General features: G+C 47.1%; 1 protein-coding gene across 1 annotated transcript in view; it reads left to right on the top strand.

The window, feature by feature from the left end:
- The first annotated feature begins 728 nt into the window (after positions 1 to 728).
- Positions 729 to 24,900, top strand: part of SPHK1 (sphingosine kinase 1) — a 90,882-nt gene continuing 66,710 nt past the window's right edge. Inside the window, exon 1 of the mRNA XM_085616920.1 lies at positions 729 to 1,534. Coding sequence (XP_085473046.1) covers positions 1,138 to 1,534 — 397 coding nt within the window. The 5' untranslated portion in view covers positions 729 to 1,137. The remainder of the gene's footprint in view (positions 1,535 to 24,900) is intronic.

Here is a 24,900-nt window from a genome sequence, read left to right as displayed (position 1 = left end):
TCTATCTGAGTTGCTGCCATTTTTCCCTTGGATTTTGAGGATTCGGCCTCTATGCTTATTCCCTCTGATTCTTGCTGGGGGTGGCTTAGGCTAACACACATATTCCCCTGACCCACGAAGACTCCTGACGGAGCATTTGCAATGCTGACACCTTACCGCACTTCCCTGCGGTAAGGTGTCAGGCCACTGAATTATGCAATTCTGTGACTGGTGTGTTCTGAATAATTATGCATTCGCACCTACCTATCATCTGCAGCATAATTTGCAGATTTTAACAAAAAAAAGGTGTTCTATTTTAAACAGATCAAAAGTTACCAAAGACGTTCTGTGGCTTCGCAGTGGAAAGCTTTCTCAAGGGTTAAGTGGCCACCTTTCAGTTGCTTGTGGATGAGGGGCCGCCTCCCCACCTTGCAGGCCCCGAAGACAGGTGCGGGCCGGTGTGGACCGGTTTGCGCGGCGGCCTGATGGTTTGCGCGGCGGCCTGATGGTGGCCGCGTTTTTTGAATTTTCGCGGGGAAGTTTCACGCGGCCAATCTCCGAAGGTCGCCCTCTGTAATAATGCCGATAATGATAATCTAAAGAGATGCCACGGTCAGCTGGTGCTTTAAAGCCCCCTGGTGCCCTTGTGGGCAGGAGCCGGAACTGGTGGCCTCACGGAGGGGGCGTGGAGTTACTAGGGACGCCCATTGTTGCTCGGTGCTGTTGTGCTGCCGAGTTCGCCGGGTGTCACACACCTCCCGGCCGGAGCAGGTGCCGCCGTCCTCCGCGTCTCTCTCGTCGGGACCTCCTGTAAGTCTGTACCCTCCACTTCTGGGGAGCGGGGGAGCACCACATCCCAGAATATCTGCGATATACCCGTTCGGCGAACTGTATGCTTCTAGCTTCTAAGAGCTATATTAACCACAACCTCCAAAAGCTTTACAACACCAGCGACTCTGCCCAACAACCCCTTCCTGTCCATACATCTGGTGCGTGCCTTCAGCTTCAGGGGCCGCCGATGTATCGCTTCAGCATTAGAAACTGTACAATGCAACGTCTTTAGGCAATCGGACCCATGTGATAGGAGCGATGCTCACCAGTTTCTAAGAGGTGTGCTATACTCGCCGGCTTTTGGGCGCTACATATGAGCGCGGCACGATGGACCTGGCGCCTTGGAGTGCAGGGGCTTCTCCGGAGATCCTTCTTTGTGGACGTTTCACGCAAGTTCCGGGGCCCCCAGTCGAGTACGCCCTCAACCTGACCTCCAGCGTGCTGTACGTCCAGCGCATTAAGGGCACGCCTGGGGTCCTCGAGGAGCTACGGCATTCTGACTGTCTGGGAAGCTGGGCCTTGCGTCCACCTCCAGCCGACCCTCTTGGGTACTATTTCACTGTCACCACCTACCCGCCTGTAGGGCGTCGGGGGAGGAGGCTAGAGCTATGCCGGACCTTCCGGGCGGGGGGCTCACCGGACCCTGAAGAGAACCGCCAGAGCGCCGAGACGTGGGCTCGGAGGATCACCCAGCTTGCAATTCCTGATGTCCCCACGCACGGAGGTAAGTGAAATAACTTGAGTGCGCCTATCTCTCTAATATAGTGCAGAGAAACCTCGATGTGCCCGACCACGTAGCTAAGAAAAAAACTGCTGTGAATTAACGTATGCGCATCCTTTCACTAGCGAGTAGCCCTTTTATTGCCCGGGATCCAGGACATCAAATCTTGGCAAGGCGCTTTAGAGCGCCACTCCACTCCCTTTGTGAAAACACGACATGGGGAGGGGTCAATAGGTGAGATTTGAGCCTCTTGCTATAACGTACAGCTTGAACTCTACTACAGGGGGCATTCGCCCTTTAAAGGTTCATATTCGACGCTCTGGGGCAATCTACAAGAAAGAGACGCATCTGTAGAGATGCGTCACTTTCCCTGCGCCAACATGCCAAATCCTAGCGTCACCGTGGATGCGCCGTATTTACAATACGGCGCACCATGGCGCACGGATTGACAGATGCGTCAGAAATTCTGACGCATCTGTTGACGGAAAAGTCACCCATCGCTGGAGTTGTGTCGCAAGCACGACACAACTCCAGCAATGCTCAGGGGTGCCCAATGCCTAACATGCTGCATCACTCCTTACGCCTGCTTCAAGGAGGCGCAGGGTTTTGACACAGCATGGACATAAAAGTGACTCAGTGAAATCTTGTAGATTTCACTGCGTCACTTTTACGGAGCTTCCTGCGACGGAACGCCCACTCTGCATGCATTAAACCTGACGCAGGTTTAATGTGGCGCAGGGCTTCACAACGTGACGCATCTCCCTAGATGTGTCACGTTGTAAATGGGCCGCAACTTTTATGCTGCCGCTGCATCACACAAGTAACGCAACGACGGTGCAAAAGTGACGCAAGGGGCTTGTAAATCTGCCCCTTTGTTTTCTGAGGTGGCACAGAAGGTTAAGCAGCTGCGGCGGAGCTCTTGGACCAACCAGGGGAACCAAGGCGCTCTGCCTCAAAGATAGCACATGTGGGGAATTAGATCTACTGCAGGGGCATCTTAAGGATTTTGGGGGACCTGAGCCAAACGTTTTTGGGGGCCCCTGTTCGAAAATACTTTGATCCAATTCGAGCTCTTTCATGCCCTCTTTGGCCAGGTCACTGACACAGGGAAACTCGTCGTAATTCGTAATGTGTTTACATCCAATATTCAGGGATAATGGCGTGTTTTTAATATTGTAACACATCAGCAGCTCACGTTACTGCTAATAGTCTCTGTGACACACTTCAATTTCTCATATGTGAGGTTCTGTTTTGATCGAAAAAAAGCTTTTTTTGTGGATGTTGCATGAAACATAAACACAAGATTTCTCTCCAAAATGTCTGTAACAGACTCTCACACCTCACCCACAATAAAATAAATTAAAAGAAAACAGTATTTAAAACAATCTGTCTAAACATTATTCAAGGTCATCAGGGCGAGCCTCTCTGCAGAGCAGGCTCTATCAGGGGGCCGTTGAAAGGCTGGGGCCCTGGGCCAGAGCCCACTTTGCCCATTCCTTAAAACGTCTCTGACTACTGTATTGCACACACGTGCGATGCGTACGGTGAATTCCATGATGATTTAATAGGTTTGTGCACCTGCTGCACAGCTGTGCAACACGCAGATCCCATGTGTCATCTCCGTGAAATGGATGGGACCAATTCGCATCCTGTAGACATTTGGATGCAACCTGCAGGCCACCGGTGAGGTTCGGAAGGCTGACGCTGACTTTTATCCTTCCGAGTCTAAGAGACCGAGTGATAATGAGTTGAACGTCTACACGGCAGGCATTAGGCTCCAAGTGGTGATTGCGCTCGCTCTACACGCTGTATAAAAGGTCTCTGGTATTGCAGTAAAATGATTGGACCTCTCCGTCCTGCAGGGCACCCTGCCCTCTGACGGCCTCCCTGAGCTCCCAGCGTCCCCTGCGCTGGTGTGGGAGAACCGGTTTGCCGAGTCTCCAGGGTCAGCTCTGTTTTCCACATTGTTTTTTTGGTCACGAGGCCTGTGATAGGCCCACGGACCGCGTCACGAGCAGCGCGGGCACACGGTGAAAGCCTAGTTTGTCTGCTCTGACAGAGGCCGGCGTGTCCCTGTGTCTCATGTTGGCCGTGGTCAGTCATTTCGCTGTCACGAAGCCTCTGGCACTACAGGGCTTTGATACACCACTACATGTTTGCCCAGGTGCTCGAGCAACCCGACTTTATGCGAAGCACACTATAGCATCAATCAACTTTCACCTGCAAAATTATGTTTTTTTCCAAATGTTGTTGTGAATGTGGCGCCAAGTGGCCTTCTAGCGCACAGTGCAAGACCCCAGTAATACTTAAGAGGGTGTAATGGGGAAGGAACAGCGCACACACTTATTTACAAAAACGTTTGTTGCGAGTTATTCTGCATATACGCTGTTGAGCAATAACAAAGTTGAGCTCACACGAGCACATTATTTGTGTATATACAATGACATCACTGGCAAATGACTCCATGCTAATATAGCGCGGTGCTGTGTTTTGGAGTGAGTGCAATAAAAAGCTGCTGGTTTTCTCACAGAGTAGCGCACACGTAGTTTTCTTTGTTTACTACACCTAGCCCACTGACCAGAAACATACTGAAAATGGGTAGATTTTACCCCCACATGAAACTGTACAGTTTCACACTGTCCGGTGTCAGCAGCTCATTCTCCCGTTCTTTTTAAGCATTTATATTTGTGCCTTACTAAAAAAATGTCAATGTTTTTCATGCATTTGTTGCATACATTAGCTCTCTTACAATAGTTGCGGTACCGTAAATCATGACAAGGGATGATATTTCGAAGCAAACACAAGATGATGATGGATGGAGCACTGAAACTTATCGGACACTCACCCCCAGTCACAGATTGAGGTTGAATTAATCGCCACCTCAGTTCAGACCCAACTATATGCAAATCAGTCTTGACCCTGTGCCTCATGGGAACAGTCCAGCCCGAACTGCCAAGCCAGATCTTCCCTGAACCGGAAACAAGCATCCTGGGACCAGTTTCGGGGTAACACCCCTCATAAGCCAGGCTTGCTTGAATCCAGTGGCAAAGTGAGCAAGGGACCCACGTCTGGCCATACCCAGCCAACCTAAGGCAAATAAAGCAAACAGAAGGAGATGATGGACGGAGCACTGAAACTTTTCAGACACTCACCTCATCGTTCTTTAGCTCACTTCACCACCGCAATTCAGTCCCAGCTATATGCAAATCAGTCTTGACCCTGTGCCATAATGTGAACTGGAGTGGCGTAGTGTGAACTTGTGTATACTGCAGTGGTATAGAATTCAGGGGCGTGCACTGCAGCATCGTAGATGAGTGGTGTACAGTAGAGTGCAGTTGTCCAGAGTGGAGTGGTGCAGAGAGGAGTGTCATAGAGTGAAGTGACATAGAATACAGTGGCGTAGAGGTAGTGCAGAGGAGTGGTGCAGATTATAGTGCCATAGAGTGCAGTGACATAGACTACAATGGCGTAGAGTGCAGTTGCATCCAGTAGAGTGGCATAGAGTGCAGTAAAGTGGAGTGGTGTAGAGTGGAGTGCCGCAGAGTTCAGTGGCGGAGAGTTCAGAGTTGCAGAGTAGAGTATCATAGAGTGCAGTGGTGTCGAGCGCATTGACGTAGAGTGTAGTGGCGTAGAGTGGCATAGAGAGCAGTTGCATAGACTAAAGTGGTGCAGAGTAGAGTAGAACTGCATAGACTGCAGTGATTTTGAGTACAGTGGTGTAGAGTGGATTGGCACAGAGTGGAGTAGAGTGGCATGAGTGCAGTGGCATAGAGTAGATTGTTTCAGAGTAGAATGAAGTTGCGGAGAGTGGTGCAGGGTAGAGTGAAGTGGCATAGAGTGGAGTGGTTCAGGGTAGAGTGCAGTGGCATAGAGCAGAGTGGCGTAGGGTAAAGGCATAAAGTGGTGTAGAGTGCAGTGGTGCAGAGTAGATCAGAGTGGCGTACAGTGGATTTGCATAGAGTGCAGTGGTGTAGGATGGAGTGGTACAGAGTAGAGCGTATTGGCATGGAGCGTATTGGCACAGAGTACAGTGGCGTAGAGTGAAGTGGCGTATCGTGGAGCTGTGCAAGTGGTGTAGAGTGAAGTAGCGAATAGTTCAGTGGTGTAGAGTGGTGCACAGTACAGTAGAGAGGCGTAGAGTGAAGTGGAGTAGAGTGCAGTGGCGTAAAGTGGAGTGGTACAGAGTAGAGTGTAGTGCAGGAGCGGTCCATGCAGGTAAGAGCAGTGGGGCAGGGTGGGGAGTGGACTCAACATACCACGACGCGGGAAAACACATTATTTATTTATTTAATTTTCCCTCGTTGTCGTCTGTCGAGCCCGGTCCCCTACTTCGTCCCACCCCTCTTACCTGAACTGGCTTCTCCTGGTGTAGTGGCATGGTATAGTGCAGATTAAAGTGGAGTGGCGTGGAGTATACATGGTGTGGTAGCACACTGCCCTTACAGACAACACATTTTCAATTCAAATGACCATCACATTTGCCCAGACATACAGTTTTACTAATAAAACTATACAGCATATAAACCATTATGTGTGGAAATGGCATCACCTAGTGTATTGATTTGTATTAATCATATTCAATTATTTGTTTCCAACACACTCCAGAATGAACACAAATGTGCTTCATTTGTGCTTTGCTAATTCTAATATATTCTGAAATACTTGCTACCCCCAGTAACCAGCAAGATTATCACATAAATCCTCCTACTATAAAGTCAGAGAAAGAAAAGTAACAGCCTGATATTTGACCTCTGTCTTTCATAGCACAGCAAATGTACAAGATAAGAACAAGATTTACAGGCCTGTTTACAGAAAGGAGCACTGCTGAAAGAATACAAGCGGTAGTGTGAAAAGACTTTGCTCCTTGGGAGGGATGAACTGAAACTGGACATCTAAAACCAAATAAAGCCACCAAATAGAAAGTCAGAATGTGAGTTAAAAACCACAAAGCCAATGATAAACAATAGGTGGGATGCATTCCCAGGGAAACTTTCTGAATGTCCCCAAAATGTCTTTAGCAAATCAGATAGCTGTGTGGTAGGCTTTGACCTAGAAACAACTGTTCACCCCCACTGATCACTGCATGCTATGCTGCCACCAACTCGCTTGTGGTGTTTAACTCCTGGCAAAGGCAGTAGCCTTTCACCTCTATGAGGGTAGCTCTTTTGAGCACCCTTTTCGAACCATAGAGACTTCAATACGTGAGACAGGCCTATGTCATGGCACACATGCATGGTCTGTGTTCACACAACTACAAAATTCAGCATCAGGGTCCAGGTATCAATGCACCTTGTGCACTCAGGGCAGGGGTAGGTGTTCATCACCATGAGACGGACTCTTCTGTCTCGCCAAACACATTTTGATGTACACTTTCACAAAACTGGTTTTGTGAATCACCTCTCAGTTTCACGTACAGTGTCTCAATTTAGAGGCATCAAAGCTGAATTTCAAATGTTAAAAAACCTTGATATATTGAACCCTGTGTTGGGAATAACACATGCACCCTGTGAGCGCTCCTGCCTGCTCAACCTGTACAGCAGGAGCCGGGGTGTGACGGAGACTCGCCCAGGCCCTTCCCTGCAGTCCTCTGATTCAGAGGCAGCAGCATTGCAGCACGTCCTGTTTGGGCTGTTCATGGCTGCGGATCATCCTTGCACCCTGGAGAGGCGGGAGTGTGGGGAAGTGACTTCAAGCAGCCTGTGGTAAAATGCCTTCAATGCCCATTTTACCAACGGGTAACACACGCATTCGTCTTGCTTTGCCTGTTACAGAGAGACCAGCTTTGTTTACCTATACTGCACGATGGCAATGGTCACGGTGTGGTTATGTTTCAGGCAGTGTTATAATTGAAAAGTTATTTTTGATTTGCCCTTCAAATGTGACCCAGTGGCTAGATTTGCATACAACTTGGCAGTCTACTTAGTCACTCAGCCAGGTTTTGAAGTGCTATGTTATGCAGATTTGGAGAGTGCACTATCGTCAGCTGGGAGGGTGTCCTAACGCTGAAGAGGTGAGAGCCTAGCAAAACAGAGGGCCTCGTGGGACTACTCGAAAATCCAGGTCTTCAGCTTCTTGCAGAATTCAAGATGTGTGGAGGAGGCTTTTAGGTGTAGGCACAGACTTGGGTGGCAGGTTATTCCAAGTTTTAGGAGCATTGTTGGAGAAGGCTCGACCACTGAATCTGTTTTTCTGTATGCGTGTGAGGTTCACAAGTAGGAGTTCAAATGAGCGGAGGTGTCTGAAAGGTTTATGGTAGATACACTTGTTGAGGTATGTAGGGACATTGTAATGTAGTGACTTGAAAGTGAGGGTGAGAAGTTTGCGGCTGCCCGAGGCCACCGCAGGTGGCCACTCAGGAGGGGGGCCCTATAGTAGAATCAGGCTTCCCCCCCCTTCCCCCGGGGGGGGGGGATTGGCTTAGGGAGGACTCCCCACCAGGTTCGAGGGTGTGCTGCGTCACGTCCGGTGCGCTGGGCAGGGTGTGGGGTACATAAGTTTCTCCCCCCCCACCATGTTTTCTGCCTCTTGTGCACCGGACGTGCCGTGGACACCTCGCTACTGGTCTAGTGAGCATGCGGCACATTTTTAAACTGTGGCTCGTGCTCACATGATGGCCGTTTCACACTGGTAGTGACGTGGCCCAGCTAAGCAACGTCTGACGTCACCCGCCAGGAAGTTGTTCAGTGGGAAGGATAGGAAGCCTTTTAAAAGGGACAGTCTAGGCTGGTTTTCCCGTTTTGGTTTCCCAGTGCAGGACAGAAAGCAGAGCCACAGGGTCACCACTTGCCAGCACAGAAGAAGAGCACTTTCGTGGAGGAATTTGCCATCACCAGTCAGACCCAGCGAGGAACCCTCTTCATCAACTCTTCGCGCCTTTTGTATTGTTCCTGCCCCTGCTGGAACGCAGGATTGGATGGACCCCTTGGAGAGATGCTATGCAGGGCACCCGGGTGAAGTGCAGCAGCCGTCCCTGCATTACACAAGCACACTAATTTGTTTCAGACTACCGTGCCTAAAACAAATTAGTGTGCTTGTGTAATGCTGGGGCGGCTTCTGCACTTCACCCCGCTGCCCTGCATTACATCTTTCCAAGGGGCCCATCCAATCCTGCGTTCCAGCAGAGGCAGGAACAAAACAAAAGGAATCTAATAAATTCCTTTCCTACTGTTTCTGCCTCTGCTGCTGTGTTTCGCTCCGGTCCTCGCTGGTGGCCCGGCTCCTCTCTCCAAGGGCGGATCTTCAGGGAGGGGGGTTTGTATGGGGTGACCCCCCCCTGCCCCCAGCCCAATTATACTTTGTGTTTGGTCCGGTTCTATGGTGTTTATTCAGGCCAGGAGTTGGTACAATTAAAACATTTGAGCAGCAGCGACTTGTATCTGGGCTAGCACGCTAGACGTATTTTCATTTTTGATGGCCCACTGGAGTTCTATACACTGTTTTGGTCTTCAGTATTTTGCCGTTTTTATGGTTGTTGTTCTTTATACAACTCTCCAATTTACACCAGAAGTGGGATTTAGATTTGTACCTAACAAGCGGATTAGTGAATATCGTGGGTTCTCACTAACATTTTTGTTTGCCTAGGATCACACAATTTGGTAAAGTGGGGAAGCCAGGATTAATCCCAGGTTTTATGGTTTCACATTGTGCAGTTGACCAGAAATCAGAAAATCTGGGATTAATCCTGGCTTCCCCACTTTACCAAATTGTGTGATCCTACGCAACTGTTTATACTTTCCCTCCTTTTACTTCATTATCACATATAGGAGAACCTCGCAATATTACTTCAGGATATGTGCGTTTACAAAATCCTCCCCTGCGTTTGATTGATAAATTATAGTGATCATGTATAATAGGAACCCAGGCCGCTCAAGAGGATGAACATAAGTTCAATATTGGCATTGTTGTCAGGGTGGAGGGAAGAATTCATGTTTTTAAATTCACGTTTGAAAACTATCACTTTTTTTGGTATAATCTGATGTAATAAGGATAAGTGGTTCTGCATGTTAATAAAATAACACTTTTTTAATTGGGAAGAGACTTTATATATTTACACTCTTGCTGCAAGATGTTTAAAAATAAGTGTTGGTAAAGTTGAGTTGCAGGACGCCCTAGTTACTTTCTTTCCTTAATGTCACTTAACCTTTAAATAAATGCTTGCATGTTTATTTAACATCTTTTTGATGTCAGTTCTTAGTCGAGTAGGCTGCAGCCTAGTGCTGCTGTGTTGATCAGGGGCTGCACGTCAAGGTCAGTGCTGTATAGCATTCTGTTAGTCCATAACTAGAAAGATAAAGCATACTAAAAATGGAATGTTTAGCCTACAGCAAACTTTTGTGGGTCAATCATGTGCCGTAGGCCCTTGCCTCTCCCTCACACTGTTAGAGTTGTGCAGGCAGCAGACTCTTTTCACAGTGGTGCTTCTCGTGTCGGGACTCAGGAAAGACACTGATGCAGGCAGAGATAGTCAGGGTCAAACCAGTTAGGTTAGATGTGCTTCGTAGCTACACTGATTCTCCTCTACCCACCCCCACCACCCGAATGAGCATCTGTGGCTATTAGAGTACCACTGTTAGAAGCAAGGCAGAGCAATGAAAGCAGACCTGCCCCAGGTTTAGCTGGTACTTGCTAGATGTTTAAGAAGTAGGGTGGGAGTTAGTGTTGTGGTTACTCAGTGGCCTAATGCATCCACTTAAAAAATGTGTGTTTGACCTCTTGGTCTCCGCTTTAAATCCTAAGAGGTTCACTCAGCTTTTCATCCTTCTGAGGTCGATAAAATGAGTAACATTGACTTGGGTAATATACATCTTTCAGAAAGCACCAAAATACCTCAAGGGAGGGAGGGAGGGAGGGGGATAGAGTGGGAGGGAGAGGGAGAGGGAGGGAGGGAGGGAGAGAGGGTGAGAGTGAGTTTTTCTACTGCCAATTGCTACTGATCATATTGGAAACCCTTTCTTTAATTCAGACCACCTCCACTTGCATTGCAACTACGTAACGGTCCATTTACTATAGTGCAAGGAATGGGGTTTCTTGGCTTGGGATTGGCATCTTCAACCATTTCACCACGCCCCACCCCACCCTGGTTTCATCTTTATGCCCTTTAAATCATTACCTTTGTCCACCGCCTCTTCTTTTTAGTTGGATACTCAATGGTGATTGTTGGGAAATCTCAGGCTCATACCCCCCTAATATTATTCACTAGGCTTCGCCCCTGCCTCTCCCCATCCATCCAGCACAGGAGGGCAGCAAGACAGCTGTCTGCAGGGGGATTCAGTTGACTGAGCAGGTCAGACTTCTCCAGGAGGGAGCTGCGGTAATCTACACCAGATAGAGAGACTTGGACAGAGAGATGGACAGATGAGAGGACTATATATTACAGATTGAAGCAATTTGTCATTATTCGACCCCAAAAAATTCTTGCGCCCTTTAAAGTGTCATTAGCCCTGCCCATTGTCCTCCCTCCTAGCCCCGCCTTCTTGCCACACCCCCAGGTCACAGCTCAATTTGATGAGTACCTGCACTTTCTCCACCCATCCCCCCCCCACCCCCCCCATTTAAAGCACTGGGTACAGTGTGACATAGTTAACACAACCTGCCAAGCACAGGCTCACGCCAGATACTACGGATGCCCCCATTCTCCCACCCCCCTCTGTTAAGTAGAATTAGAGTTAAAGGTGTATGCGATTGGACAAATTGTATCCTGATTTGAATGCTAAATGTTACTCCCTCCCTGTACATGTTTAATGTACCTGCGGTGCATACAGGACACAATAAGGTACATACCCGAATATGTGCCATCTTTTTACATGCAATCTTGTAAAACATAAGAAGAAAATATGGTATTGAATGTAAACGTGCAGTAGCTGAGAGACAACCAAATGTGCTTTAATGTATGCTGTAATAACTAAAGCGACATATAGACTGCGTGTTGATCATAACAAATGTACCACTATTTATGCTTGAGTGCAAAAAACACCAAGAAAAAGATATAAAAGAAAGGTGTGGTATGGTGTAAGTGCGGTGTGTGAGGTTGAGAGTGATTCTGTCTTCTGTAAATGAGGTGCATCAGCCAATGCAGTTCAGGAGCCTGCAATCAAAATAAGCTGACTGAAGCACTAGTTTTGCAATGCCTTTGCCTTTGAGGTGGGAGGCATGCTCCCAGCCATTAGCTTTTAGGTTCTGCCTGAACAGTGGAGGCAGCACATACGTGGTCCTCTTGTAAACTTTAACAAAAGCTTAAAAGGGGCTTAATGCCGGCACCATACTTACTATTAGTTACTATCAGTTGGCTTGCATGTCGCTCTTGTTTCCTTACTACTTATTGGTTAGTGACTTCTTGTGCTTCAAGTTTCTTTCCCTCCCGTGGAGCATGGACCAACAACAATTTAGACTCCAGCACTTACTTAAGTAACCTCCCTCTCAAGAGACTAACCAAACAATAAAAGGAAAAGGTGAAGGCAGCGAGGAGACTCGAAAATCCAAGCTGTACAAAAAGACAATTTACCAAGATGGGTACTCATCAGGTTGGTTGTCACCAGTCTGCTCAAAGCCATTCTAGATAAAAACATTTGTCAAAAACAAACTCTACAAAAAAGATTCATTAGAACCGTTTCACTTGTGTTCTATTTTTGACGAATACACAAACAACCAGTACACGGTCAGAGTAAGCCTTGTAACTGCTTTGACAGGAGCTGGCGAAGAACACCCAGAAATCAGGAGAACGGACCCATACTTGGACTTTTAAATTGGTCCACAGAAAATCTTGTTTTGTTGGCTTCAAAATTAAAAAGGTTAAACCGACCTCACCTCCTTACTGTGGGTACTCGGCTGCTGAGGGCAAGGACCAAGCTCATTCCCATTTAATGTACATTAAGGCCTACTTGTATTTTTGCAAATGAGTTGTACTTCAAGCTTCATACACACACAAATATGGCCCAAATTCTATGAGGAAGATTATCTAACAGCCACATAAATGATAAGAACAGGAGAGAATTGACATTTATGGAATATCCCATTTCAATATTTGATGGTATCAGCCAAATGGCAAAAGTGCAACCAACTGTAAACATCCAGTCAGTAAGGACTTGAACCAGACTAATTAGGTACCTTTTAAATACCAGGATAAAACATAATTCTGGCAACCCCCATTTCCTTTTGGGAGAGTCAAGTGTAAAATGGAAGTTACTTAATAATTGAATTGGAATAAAATAGAATTGTGCAATGTGAAACCATGAAACCTGAGATTAATCATGACTTTCCCACTCGACCAAATTGTGTGAAACTAGGCAATTGTCAAATTTCACTTTGCCTTCTTTTCCTTCATTTTGACTTATAAAAGCACCTTTGAAATAAATGTGGTCAAGATATACGCGGTATAAAACTTTCTCTTGTGTTTGATTTATTAAACTATAATATTGTTCACCTATAATACAACCCAGAGGGTTTCTCGACGCATGTTAATGAAATACACCTATGCACTTAAAAACCCAAAATAGCTTGTCCATTTTTTGAAAATCGAAAATCCCTTAAAACATAACTGTTTACAGATACATAGTTTCAAGAAATATCCCAGTACACCTCACTCTTTTTTCCTTTTCTGCAATCTAATGCTCTCTCCGTCTTACCAGGGCCAAGAAGCCTATGAGCACTTGCGCGCTTTATAACCATTTTCTTTCATTCATTTATTCACTAAACTACTCGCACAAGTTTGAAGAGACTTCATTTTTACACATTTGTTGAAAGCTATCTTAAAAATGATTGTGTTACTGAAGTTATAAGGTGCAGGACACCTTTTTTAGGTCTCGCCTGAGCCAGCGCATGTGCTGCACTGCGAGACATTAGTAGTGGGCTTTGAAAAGTCCTACCACATGCTTTTTGCTGGCATGGAGCGTGCGGTTACGCGCACATGCACGAGCGGAGGCGCCATCGCGCGCGCACCACTCGCGTTCTTTTTTTTTCTTACTTTTAGCGCGCGCGCAACTCCCGCTTCTCCCCCTCCCCCACCACATATCGCGTCTCGCGGCCATTGCTTGTTATCTCTTGGAATTAACCAGCCGGGATGGTTGCCTTTTTCACAAGTAGGGTAACTGTTTTTCTTAAATAATAAAAAAAAAAAAAAGGTATGGCATGTCCTGCTACACAGATCCCGCCCACTACAACCGCTGGTTCGTAGCCGTCCTTTGGTTGGGCAGTGTTTTTGTCTAGCGCGTGTACTACATGCCTGCTGTTTCTAAGTGGCATTAACGATAGGGTATGTGCTCTTGTCCTGCAGTTTGATGGAATAGAAACTCGACACCATGGTATTTAAAATTTTATTTGTGTAGATACTATCAGACCAGCACATGTGACGTTCTTACAGTGCATGCATATCCCTTCTATATAGGTATTGAAGAAAGTAAAAAACACTCCTCTCAAGTATTTGTGAAGAGATAACAAGCTGCGAGCCTTTGTTTCCCCTCCCTTGACTCTAGGTGTGACCGCTCAGATAGCTTCCAGCCAGGATAGTGGAACAAAAGGATGCCTGATGGCCGCTTAAATTCTACTTTTGTTATGGGCCCAGCTGGAGTTTGAAATACGAAAGCCCCCACACTGCCTGCAAGTTGCTGCACTGAAAGAAAGTAGACAACATCCAGGTGCAGCTGAATGCGTCCAGGTGCCTGGAAATTACACCTGGACAAGTTCATCATATTTCAGTGGGGCCCAGCTTCTTGCAGGGTGGAAGGCGTCCACCCTGTGAAAATAGTGGGTGGACTCTCTGGATCCATGTGTACCCCCGGCTTGTGCCCTGGGCTCCCTGCACCTTCTGCTATAACAGCCCGACCTCGCACTCTACATAATCTGCTCCCTGCCATTTCTGATCTTACAATGCCCTCTGTTCTCTTCACTTTTTGCTTGCACACTTCCCTCTTTTTTCACACACTGCCCCCCTTGGTTACCACGCTGCTCTATGTACCCTTCTTCCTCTTCTCACACATCACCTCCTTTGCTCATACACTGCCCCTCTACTAACCTAAAACTCTTTCTGCTTCTCGTGCCTTTTCTTTTATTGACCCTTCTGCTCTCTGCCACGTCTGCTCTCTAACTTCCCTTTGCTCCCTGCCCTAGTTCCTCCTCGTAGAGAAGTAGTACGCCTTCCCGACTGTCACTAACACACTGATAACATCTCTTCAGTCTTCAGAAACAAATGATTTAGATTGCAAGACTTTCTTGAAGAGCAGTCTGTGCAACAATGGAATTGCTCAAACCTAGTCCAAACCATCATAAATCCAGGGGAGGGAGGGGGCATGTGTGTCAGTGTTCCATGCAAGGGGCAGTGACCCTGAGCACGCATTGTCCTTAGTGAAGCGCGCACATCCCGGGAGAGCGATCGCGCGGCCAATTTTAAAACGTGAGCGGCGCGAAAACCGGTAATTTTCAGGTTGTGGGGACGCGTTCCATAGCAAGTGGCTCCTGCACTTGCTACATTTCTTTCCTAATGGGCCACGGCTGTGGGCTGATGGTGGGCGATTGTTAAAATATTTGTTAATTGCAGCGCAATAGGTTGCTGCAATTAACAGGAATACTTTAACAAGTGCCCACAATCAGCCCTCCGCCGCGCTCCACTAAGAAAAGACCTGCATCAAGTTCAAAAGTACAAAATGTAAAGCTCACATCGTGCTTTTGGCCTTCCTGCATTTCTTCTCTTAATGGAGCGCGGCTGAGGGCTGATTGTGGGCACTTGTGAAAGCAGCCACATGAGCCTCTCCCCCCCCCCCCCCCCCCCCCCCCGGCCGTACCTTGAGTATCACTAACCTATTGCATCGTATTTATGCTTCCAGGCGTGTGTAGTTATGTCTTACGTTCCCTCCAAAGTTGGCGCATGTGCACCCTGCTTCGTTGAAGCGCCTAGAGTCTTCAATTGAACATGCAAGCTGGTCCAGAAATCTTTAAAGAGCATTTAAAAAGACATGCGTGTGAAAAGCATTATGTCTGTTGCTGGACAGCATGTCACAGAAGATAAAGGAACCCAGCTGGGAAGGGTCCACCACGTCCTACCCTGTGAGGGGAGCAAACTGTGCGATTAACCTGGAGGAGACGAACATGCAGAAGGAGAGGGCAGGGGAGTGGGGGGGGAGGGGGTTCTGAGAGAAGTGTAAGGCGCTCTTGGCATTAGCAACTGGAAGTGCATAAGCCAATAAATTAGGAAGTAGAACCGAAACGATTTAAGGGTCTCACGTTGCTCTAGGACTCAACAAACCAAGAGGCAAGTCCTTTGTCTTTGTGCACCCAGTTTGTAGCTTAGATTCTTATTATACGTGGAGCAACATTACAGTACATTAGATCAGCACACAAGAGGATTTTGTGCAGCGCTCATACTGATCTCATATATTTGAAGGTGCTTTCATATGTGATAATGCTGAAAAAGGAGTCTTAGTGAAATAAAATCCACTGCAGGGATTGAAACAGGCATTAAAAATACAATAGGTCTCGCCTTTCATTAAGTTAGTCATTTGCTTTGCTATACTATACCATTAGCAAAGCAAATGGCTTTAACTTAATCAAAGGCATGACCTATTTCATTTCCTATGCTTGTTTTATGAATGAGAGGGGGAAGCTGTGAATGGAGCTGGCGGGTTCACACGGCGATTGGCTGCAACGCAGCCCGCCCAGGCGAGCCCTACCCTCCCATTGGCTCAGGCGTCTTGCACAGGGGTTTCCATTCACAAAGTCTGTTCAGACAAAGGGCGGGGGGCAAGAGAAATAAACAGACCAATCCCGGCAGGCTCAGCTCTCCCGGGCCAAGAAGTGGCTGAAGGAGCGAGAAAATCAAGTCCGGCCGCCGAGAGCTCTTCCATTCTGCAAAGGGATCCAGGTGAGGTGGGTGCCAGAGCGGGAGCTTCTAGTGCGCTACAGACTTTGGGGAGCAAGAGAGTACCCCGCACGGTTAATATTGCTTCTACGTGGCCCGCCCCGTCCAACCCGCGTCTGGTCCCACCTTCCTTAGCTGCACTGGAAGTTGGTGCGAATGTGCTGAGCTCACAGAGGCCCACGGCATTGCAGGCTGCAGCCGACGGGAGAGAGTTCGAGGGGTGCGTGCATGGCTCAGATATCGGGAAAGGAGCACAGTGCATTGGCTCGGTGCAATTCTTTAAAATAAGGGCACTCAGCAGACTAAATCAGAGGTGACATTGCGTTTGGCGCACGCCAAGAGCATGAAGAACGTGCATTAAATGTGCCCCAACCCACCGAACAAGCTGTCTCCGTGGTGCCGACGGGGGGAATGGAAAGTGAAAGTGCATGAGGACGGAAGGGGGACAGGTGATGTACACGTTACATGCAAGCGCGTCCACAGACTACAATCGCCAAAAGCCCTGCACGTGCCCATCTCCTGTCCCACTTCTGAGGCAAGTCAGCAACAATAGATCTCGCTGGCAACAGCGCTTCGCGCTGCGTTCTCCAGGCGAGACCTAAAAAATTACTTCAGGAACCCATATATTGGGGGCTACGGCATGATGGGGGGGGGAAGGGGATGATGTCACATGGGGTGGAGCTTGAAAAGCATAGTCTGACAGTCAATTTATATATGTATGTTAAAAAAATCTGTTGCGAAGAAATTGGCAACAAGGACATATGTGACTAAATCTGTTCTAGATTACTTATTTGAAAGAGGCTGCATTTAAAAAAAATATTTTACAGGGTTAAAACACCTGCTGCAGAGATCATTGTGTGTCCAGCAATTCTGAAGGGATTATAATCGCATTAAGATATAGCTAATGAATAACACAGTTCTGGGAGAGTTCCGTGTTTTGTCCAGTTACAGTTTTGACTCATAACTTAACATAGAGGGTCAATGTGCCTGCACATTGTGTAGCATGCAGACCACACCTTGTTATTCTATTTCGAGAGGTAAGTGGGTGACTGCATTTGAGGCTGGGATAATTTTGTTACTTCTGGCTCATAAGTTGCAAACCCTCTAACATAGCACAATGATCTATTCATCGGCATCAAGGAGCTGCATGCAAACTGTAAGTCATGGGTTTAGATCCTTATCGTTTGTAGGTGGAGCCTGTGCAGCGCATGCGCAGCTCTTTGAGGCATGCTATATTCAGGTATGGACTTGAAGCTCCGCCCACTGTCCGTCCATATTTTTCATTGGCTTGTGTCATTGGTCTAAAGGCTAACTAGTACCTTGTCTAAATTTTGTTACCTTCCATGAGGACGCCCCCTGTTACATGTGTTGTTACTCTTAGGCTTTAAGTACAGCCTCCGAGCAGTATTTGCTTAAATAGTTTCCCCCTACCTTCTATTGCAAGCAGGACACGCTCTCCCACAACGCTTAAATATTTTTTTCATAGCATGGCAAGCCCCGCTTATACAGTAGTGGGCGTGTCTTTGGTTTATTTGCGGCGCCTAACGCGGCCGCATGTTTTTTAAAATATAGTCACTTTTTTTTTCAACTGCCCCATGCCGCAGTTTCGCTTTAATGGTGGCCTTGTCCCTTTCCTTAAGATGAGCCTTGTCTAAGGCAAGTGACGCAGTCGCTTTTAAAGTGAAAACACGACATGGGGCGCTTGTACCCCAAAAAAACAATTATTTGTCAACTTGACAGACAAATGCTTTCTTTTATAAAAGCGCCCCATACCACGCTTTCACTTTAACGGCGGTTGCGTCCCTTTCTTTAGATGTAGCTCGTCTAACAAGCATTTGCAGTGCAATAGGTCTCGCATTTGTGAGAGTTAGAGCTATTGGCATTGTAAATGACAATGTTTTTTATCTATGTGTTTTTTCTTGTTGAGTGGAGTGAATGTATATGGTTTGGAGTAGTTGAATTTGAATTGTTAGTTGTGGAATTGTGTGGGGTGGAATTGTGTGTTGTGTAGCGTATTTTTGTAGTGGAATGATGTGACCAGGTGAATAGATAGGAGCAAAAGCTGCACAGAATAGATAGAAAGGAAGATAGGGAATGATACGTAGTTTGAACATGAAGGGGTGAATGAACTCTAGATAGAGGTGGTGGTCAGGTGGTGCTGAGTGATATTGAGGTGGTAGTGAATGATGCTTTAGTGGTGCTGTGCTGGTGCTTAGGTAGTGGTGAGTGATGAGTTGGTGCTGTGCTGTGCTGATGCTGAGTTGGTGCTGCACTAGTGTTGGTGCACTGATGAGGAGGTGGTGCTGTACTGATGCTCGGGTGGGGCTGAGTGATGCTGAGGTGGTGCTGTGCTGATGCTCCGGTGATTCTGAGTGATACTGAAGGGGTTCTTAGTGATGCTATTGTTGTTGTGGTGTTGCTGAGTAATGTTGAGGGGGTGATGCTGCGCTGGTGCTCAGGTGGTGCTGAGCTGGTGCTCAGGTGGTACTGAGTTGGTGTTGCTGCTGAGGTGGGACACCACTGTTGGTTGTGCACTGATGTTGAGGTGGTGCTGTGTTGATGATGAGGTGGTGCTGCGCTGGTGCTGAGTGATGCTGTGGTGGTGCTGAGTAATGCTGTACTGGTGCTGTGCTGAGGCAGTGACGCTGCACTGATGCTGAGATGGTGCTGCAGTAATGCTGAAGTGGTGCTGAGTTGGTGTTGAGGTGGTGCTGCGCTGGTGTTGTGGTGAGGCTGCGCTGGTGCTGAGTTGGTACTGTGCTGGTGGTGGTGTACTGATCCAGAGGAGGTGCTGTGATGATACTCGGGTGGTGCTGTGGTGGTGTTGAGTGATGCTGAGGAGATGCTGGTGCTGAGGTAGTGATGAGTGATGCTGTGCTGGTGCTGCACTGATGCTGAGGTGGTGATGCTGCACTAATGCTTAGGTGAAAGGATACGGAGGATCAGAAAGGTGATCCTGGAGATTAAAAAAGTTTGGAGCTTATCATGGTCTGTTCACACAATATTACTAATTTCCAAATATGCACTTGAGGCTTGTGCACAAAAGATGTAAGATTATTTGAGCTCATGTACAGACTATGTGAGACCATGAGAGGAGCTTTGGAAAATTGTGCAGGGGGCGTGTAGTAAGATAGTGGGTGGATGCAGGGGCATGTGGAGAGAGCGAAAGAGAGCATGGGGTGTGTGCAGTGTGAGGAGGCCTGGAGAGAGACTCTGAGGAGAATGGAGCACATGGAAAGGCGGTGCACGTGAGAGGAGATATGATCACTCAGACCATGTTACTTTGGAGCTTATGTTCAGTGTTAGGAGCCCGCAATGTCATTACAGCTTTTAGCCTCCGGACCGCAAACACCATCCTATTTTGTTGCTATTAGGGCCCAAGCGCAAAGAAGCAAATGTGTTCATAGAGTGTCTACGCTCTATTACTCTTATTTGTGTTCTCCTAACCTAGATAGATCCGTGACACCACTAATTGCTAATGACGCTGTGTAATGAAATAAACGTCATTTATATGAAATAAACAGTTTATCATCACAAAACTACATTTGAGTGCTTTTTTGCAGCATAAATGTGGCAAGCACATAGATGTGTGTGAGGGATGTGTGCATACGGTGGGAGCTACAGGGGCGGGGGATGTTAATTTGTGAACGACAGGAAATTCCAGAACCAAACAAGATATGGAGGAGGTCTGGGTTTTCACTGTAACCACTGACATTTATCCAGAAATGCAGGTTAAACAAGAGACTGACGCGACAAACAGCAAACAGAGCATGCGCACGATGCGCTGATCACTTAAAAAAAAAAAAAAAAGTAACATTCCATGATTTGAAAATATCACCACCAGGTTACATAAACATTTTTAAAAGGCCACGAAATTGTAATGACCATGACCTGCAAACCCCACTCGAGAGTCTGCCACCAGGGAGAAATTACTAGCCACATGGGCCATCCCTCGCTATATGCTAGGTTGGTACCAACATGTGAGTAGGGCCTTCAACTATTACTATGGAGTAAAGTTATCCGGATATGCAAGTGATACGGACACCCCCCTGATCCCACACCCTATGTGCATGTGCATGGGGTGCAACGGGGCTCTGGTGCAAGTCTGTGTTCATGTGCCCTGGTAGGGTGTCCCATGTCCCTGATCCTTCACCCTGTGTGAATGCAAATGTGAAAGGGGTGCCACGGGCTCTGCTGCAAGTTTGTGTACATATGCCCTGGTAGGGTGCCCCAGTCCCTGAGCCCAGACCCTGTGTGCATGTGAGGGAGGAGGAACGCCACGGGGCTCTGCTGCAAGTCTGTGTACACATACTCCAGTAGGGTGGCCCACTGTATATGTGCACATAAAATGTACCACTAAGAAACGATTTTACAGTTTGTGTGTAAGCATGGGGAAGAGTAGGGAGGGGGTTCTGCTGCTTGTCTCTGTGCATGTACCCTTTTGCCAGATCCCCACATCCTGTGTGCATGCAAACAGGGGTGGGCACGCAGAGGGACGCTAGTGTTGGGAGACTATGTATATGTACACGTGAAAGGTGCCAAGAATTCCTGACTTTGCAGCAAGGGGGAGGGTGCCAGGGGGCTTCGATGCCAGTCTGCATACATAAACCAAAGGTGGGTGCTACCGAACTTGTATCCCACAAACGTATGTGCATGCAATTGGGAGGGTCAGGGCTTAAAGTGGGATGAAAAAACTGGAGGTCTCTAAAAGGGGTGTGACAAGCCTGTGTGCTGTATATAAATATGTCTTGTGTTTGTTTTAATAGTCTCTAAGAGAGTTTATTAAATTCAAACATAATGTTTGTGGCATATTGCACTGAGCTGAGTAAACTTCATTCCTGGAGGACGCAAATGCAAGCAGACAGATGGCAAAAGGGGGTCCCAGGGGAAGCTTGCCAAGCTATGTATTGCTTTAAACCCTGGTATTTCCTTAACATCTTGTGTAAGTACTTAAATAGCATGCATGCATTGGTGTGCTGTGTGTTTTGTAGGTAAGCCTACATTTTATTGTTGCGCGTGCGTTGGGGCACATGCCACATTACAAGCTTACTTGGCCTGTTGGACTTGGCCCTTTTTGCACGGTCATCCCTGAACTTTTTGCCTTCCTCCTGTATTTTTTTCTGACCTGTTGTTGGCTGTTTTATGACTCTGGGCACTTTACCACTGCTGATCAGTGCTAAAGTGCATATGCTCCCTATTGTAAATTGATGGATGGATTAGTGACTCCATGATTGGATTATTTGATTTACTGGTCAGACCCTAGTACAGTGCACCATGGGTGCCCAGGGCTTGTAAATCAAATGCTACTAGTGGGCTTGCAGCACTGGTTGTGCCACCCACCAAAGCAGCCTGTAAAGTGTGTTTCAGGCCTGCTATTGCAGAGCCCATGTGCAGTCTGGTACTGCCATGTTGACTGGCCAAGTGCACCCACTTGCCAGTCCCTAAACCTTCCCTTCTCTTCATATCAGACACCCCTAAGGTATACCCATGGGCAGGGTGCATTGTAAGTAAAAGGTAGGACATGCCCTGGTGTGTGTGGTATGTCCTAATAGTGAATTACAGCCATTTTCGTTTTCACTATTGCAAGGCTACCTGTTCCCCATAGGCCAGAATGGGTAGTTTGATTATAACACCTTATAATCCTAACTGACCCAGGGAACATGGTAGAAATTCGAGTTTAGTATGCCTGAACTCAGAATGATTAAATACATTGTTTAGTGAAGTTGGTTTTAACAGTCTGTGTTTCAAAATACCACTTTTAGAAAGTAGATATTTTCTTGCCTAACTATCAAAGCCTGCCTCTGCTAGGTTGTGATTTCTTGTCTGGAGTTTGAGTGACAGGGGCAGGGGATTCCAGGAGACAGGGTGAGTCAGCACAAGGCTCAATAGAGAAATCTGCATGTAGAGTGGTGGGAGGAGTTGCACCTGGGACCTGCATTTCATAACTTGTTTTCTTTAATGTAAATTTGGTGCAGTTTAAAATTCACCTTAGCACGGCTCTCGCTTCAGCATGGAGGCTAAACAGCTACTGTGTTTGCTTACTTACTTGTTTGACCCCAGAGGTGATTGCCCTCAGCACCAAAATAGATATATGCATCCATCTTAGAATCCTGCCCCTGCAGCTCAAAAAGTGATCCAGCAATATCAAGCGGCAGAAGGAGGGAAAGGTGTGACAAAAGCAGAAAAGGCACAGTCTTTAAATCATAATTTAAAACTAGGCCAGTGTCCGACCTAGTGCCACCCATTACTCACCTTATTCACACGTATTGTTTGTCCAGGGATGATTGCGTTTTCCCAACAACCCCACATCCAGGAGGAAAAGCCGGATCCACTCCATAGGATATAAAGCCGGGGAGCTGCAGAAGGTTCCTAAGTGACCCTAGCCACGTTGCTCCTATCGAGCAGAGAAAGGAGGCATGGCGGGCCGGGGTGAATGCTATTAAAATAACATCCTGGGCTCCTCTTTGTGTTAAAGTTTATTTTCTGGTTTTGTAAGGGAGGTGAATAGGGCAGAGGTGTTACGTGTGACTCGAGTAGCGTGAGCCCAGTTTGCTAGGCCTGCCCACCGTTTGTTATTTGGAGGCCAGGGTATAAAATCTGAGCCAGATAGGGACCCGTTTCGAATCCGGACCAGGTCCACTTAAAGCCCTGGGTTTTATGGGTTTATGGTGGCAGTCTGTGTACTTGTATCAGAGGAGAGTGCCACACAGGATCCCACAGCATGTGTGCATGTAAAGGGGGGAGGGGGTACGAGGGGGTACCAGGGGTCACTACTCCCAGACTTTGTACATGCACCACTGGACTGTGCCACAGTACTCTAGCTCCACATCTTGTGCACGTGCCAGGTTCTCCTTCAGAGAACCAGCTTTGAGTCTCGTGTCGGCTCAACATCCTTTGATTCTGGGCACACTGATGCTCATGTAAAGCGCTCTAATACCTTCGGGTACAGTTTGCGCTATATAAAAGTGAAAAAAAAATTGGACTGGTTCTGACAGTTCTGCCCTGTTAAAAGGGCTGTTATGTTCTGGGGACAGCTTTGCTTTCCCGTAGAAGCTACCGGCAAGCACCGTGTTCGTGTATGCTGGATACACCCATGATGTGGGACACTACTCAGAGAAGTAGTGAAATTTAAAAAAGGCTTTGCCAATTAAGAAAGGTGACCCGTCTGCGCAATGGTGTAATACAGAAATTCTGGTAACGCCCTGATGCATTCTGGGAGTAGCACATCTGAGCCTTCTATACTACGTCTTGTGGTGCAGAGCAAGAATAACAGTAAATCACTGGTACATGTTTACATTCGTAAGTTGATGTTCCAAAAATAAGATATTACTATAAGACGTATTTGGATCCACATTTCCTTCTGTGACCTGGGCAATCTGAAGATGCAAGGGGAGTTTTGGTAGGGGGGATGTTGCAACCATCTACGCAGCTCTTAGACTGTGAGCCGACCCTGACAGAACCTGGTGAAAGCAGTAGGATATCCAGGTATCTTAAGATGGATGTAAGGGAGGAGTAGTCCCTTTATAGGAGCGTACTGGGCAGGATCGGATTGGGACCGAAAGTAGGTCTAACCTGGTTAGCCAGTCCCAACCCAAATCCGGCAGGGGGGGGGGGGGAGGGGGAGGATAAATATGTTCCTTCTTAGTTAAAAGTGTTTTGTTGCAGTTCTATATAGTTCAAACTCGGCCCTATGGTATCGGAGTTCCTTTACATGAGCACCAGTTGCGTTACATAAGTACCTATTCATTTTTGGTAGGCACAAGGAGATTTAGTAATTTGCACAGAAACACAGGCTGTTGAGCCGTCGCTGAGACCTGAACCCGGTTCCCGAGTTTCAAAGTTGGCAGCTCTCATTACGCCATATCCTTATTTTAAAGTTATTTATAGAGGGCCCATACCCCGCACACCAGTGGTAGACTGGGCCATTTGTAATTAATGGTGAAAATTACCACGTTGTTTCTTCGAGGCATTTAGTTTTCACTTTGGGGATCCTCACGAAAAAGAGCATGCTGTTTGGAAGCTTTTTATAAAAGGGATGGGAGGGTGTGTCCACGGCTCCTCAAACAACGGCAATAAACGTACTTCACTAAGAACCGGCATGCTAAAATATAAATAAATACGCGGGACGGCAATAAGCTGCGGCAATAAAGTACTTTACTAAGAACCGGCATGTTAATAAATAAATAAATACGCGCCACGGCAATATGGCATGTTAATAAATAAATAAATATACGCGACGGCAATATGGCATGGTAATAAAGTTCAAAATATGTGCGACGCAATATGGAGCAAGCTGCGGCAATAAATGTACTTTACTAAGAACCGGCATGTTAAAAAATAAATATGCGGGACGGCAATATGGCATGTTAATAAATAAATACGCGCGACGGCAATATAAAGCGCGCTGCCTACCAAAAACAAGCAACACGATGCCCTTGAGTTGTGAAACTGAAAGCCATGAACATGACACCTAATTAACCAAGCGTGCAAGCAAAAGAGACGCTGTGCACGTGCACAATCTCCA

The sequence above is a fragment of the Triturus cristatus genome, chromosome 7 (assembly GCF_964204655.1).
Source record: "Triturus cristatus chromosome 7, aTriCri1.1, whole genome shotgun sequence".
Lineage (NCBI taxonomy): Eukaryota > Metazoa > Chordata > Amphibia > Caudata > Salamandridae > Triturus > Triturus cristatus.
Note: the sequence above shows the minus strand (reverse complement) of the source record. Positions and strands in the feature narration are given on the sequence as shown.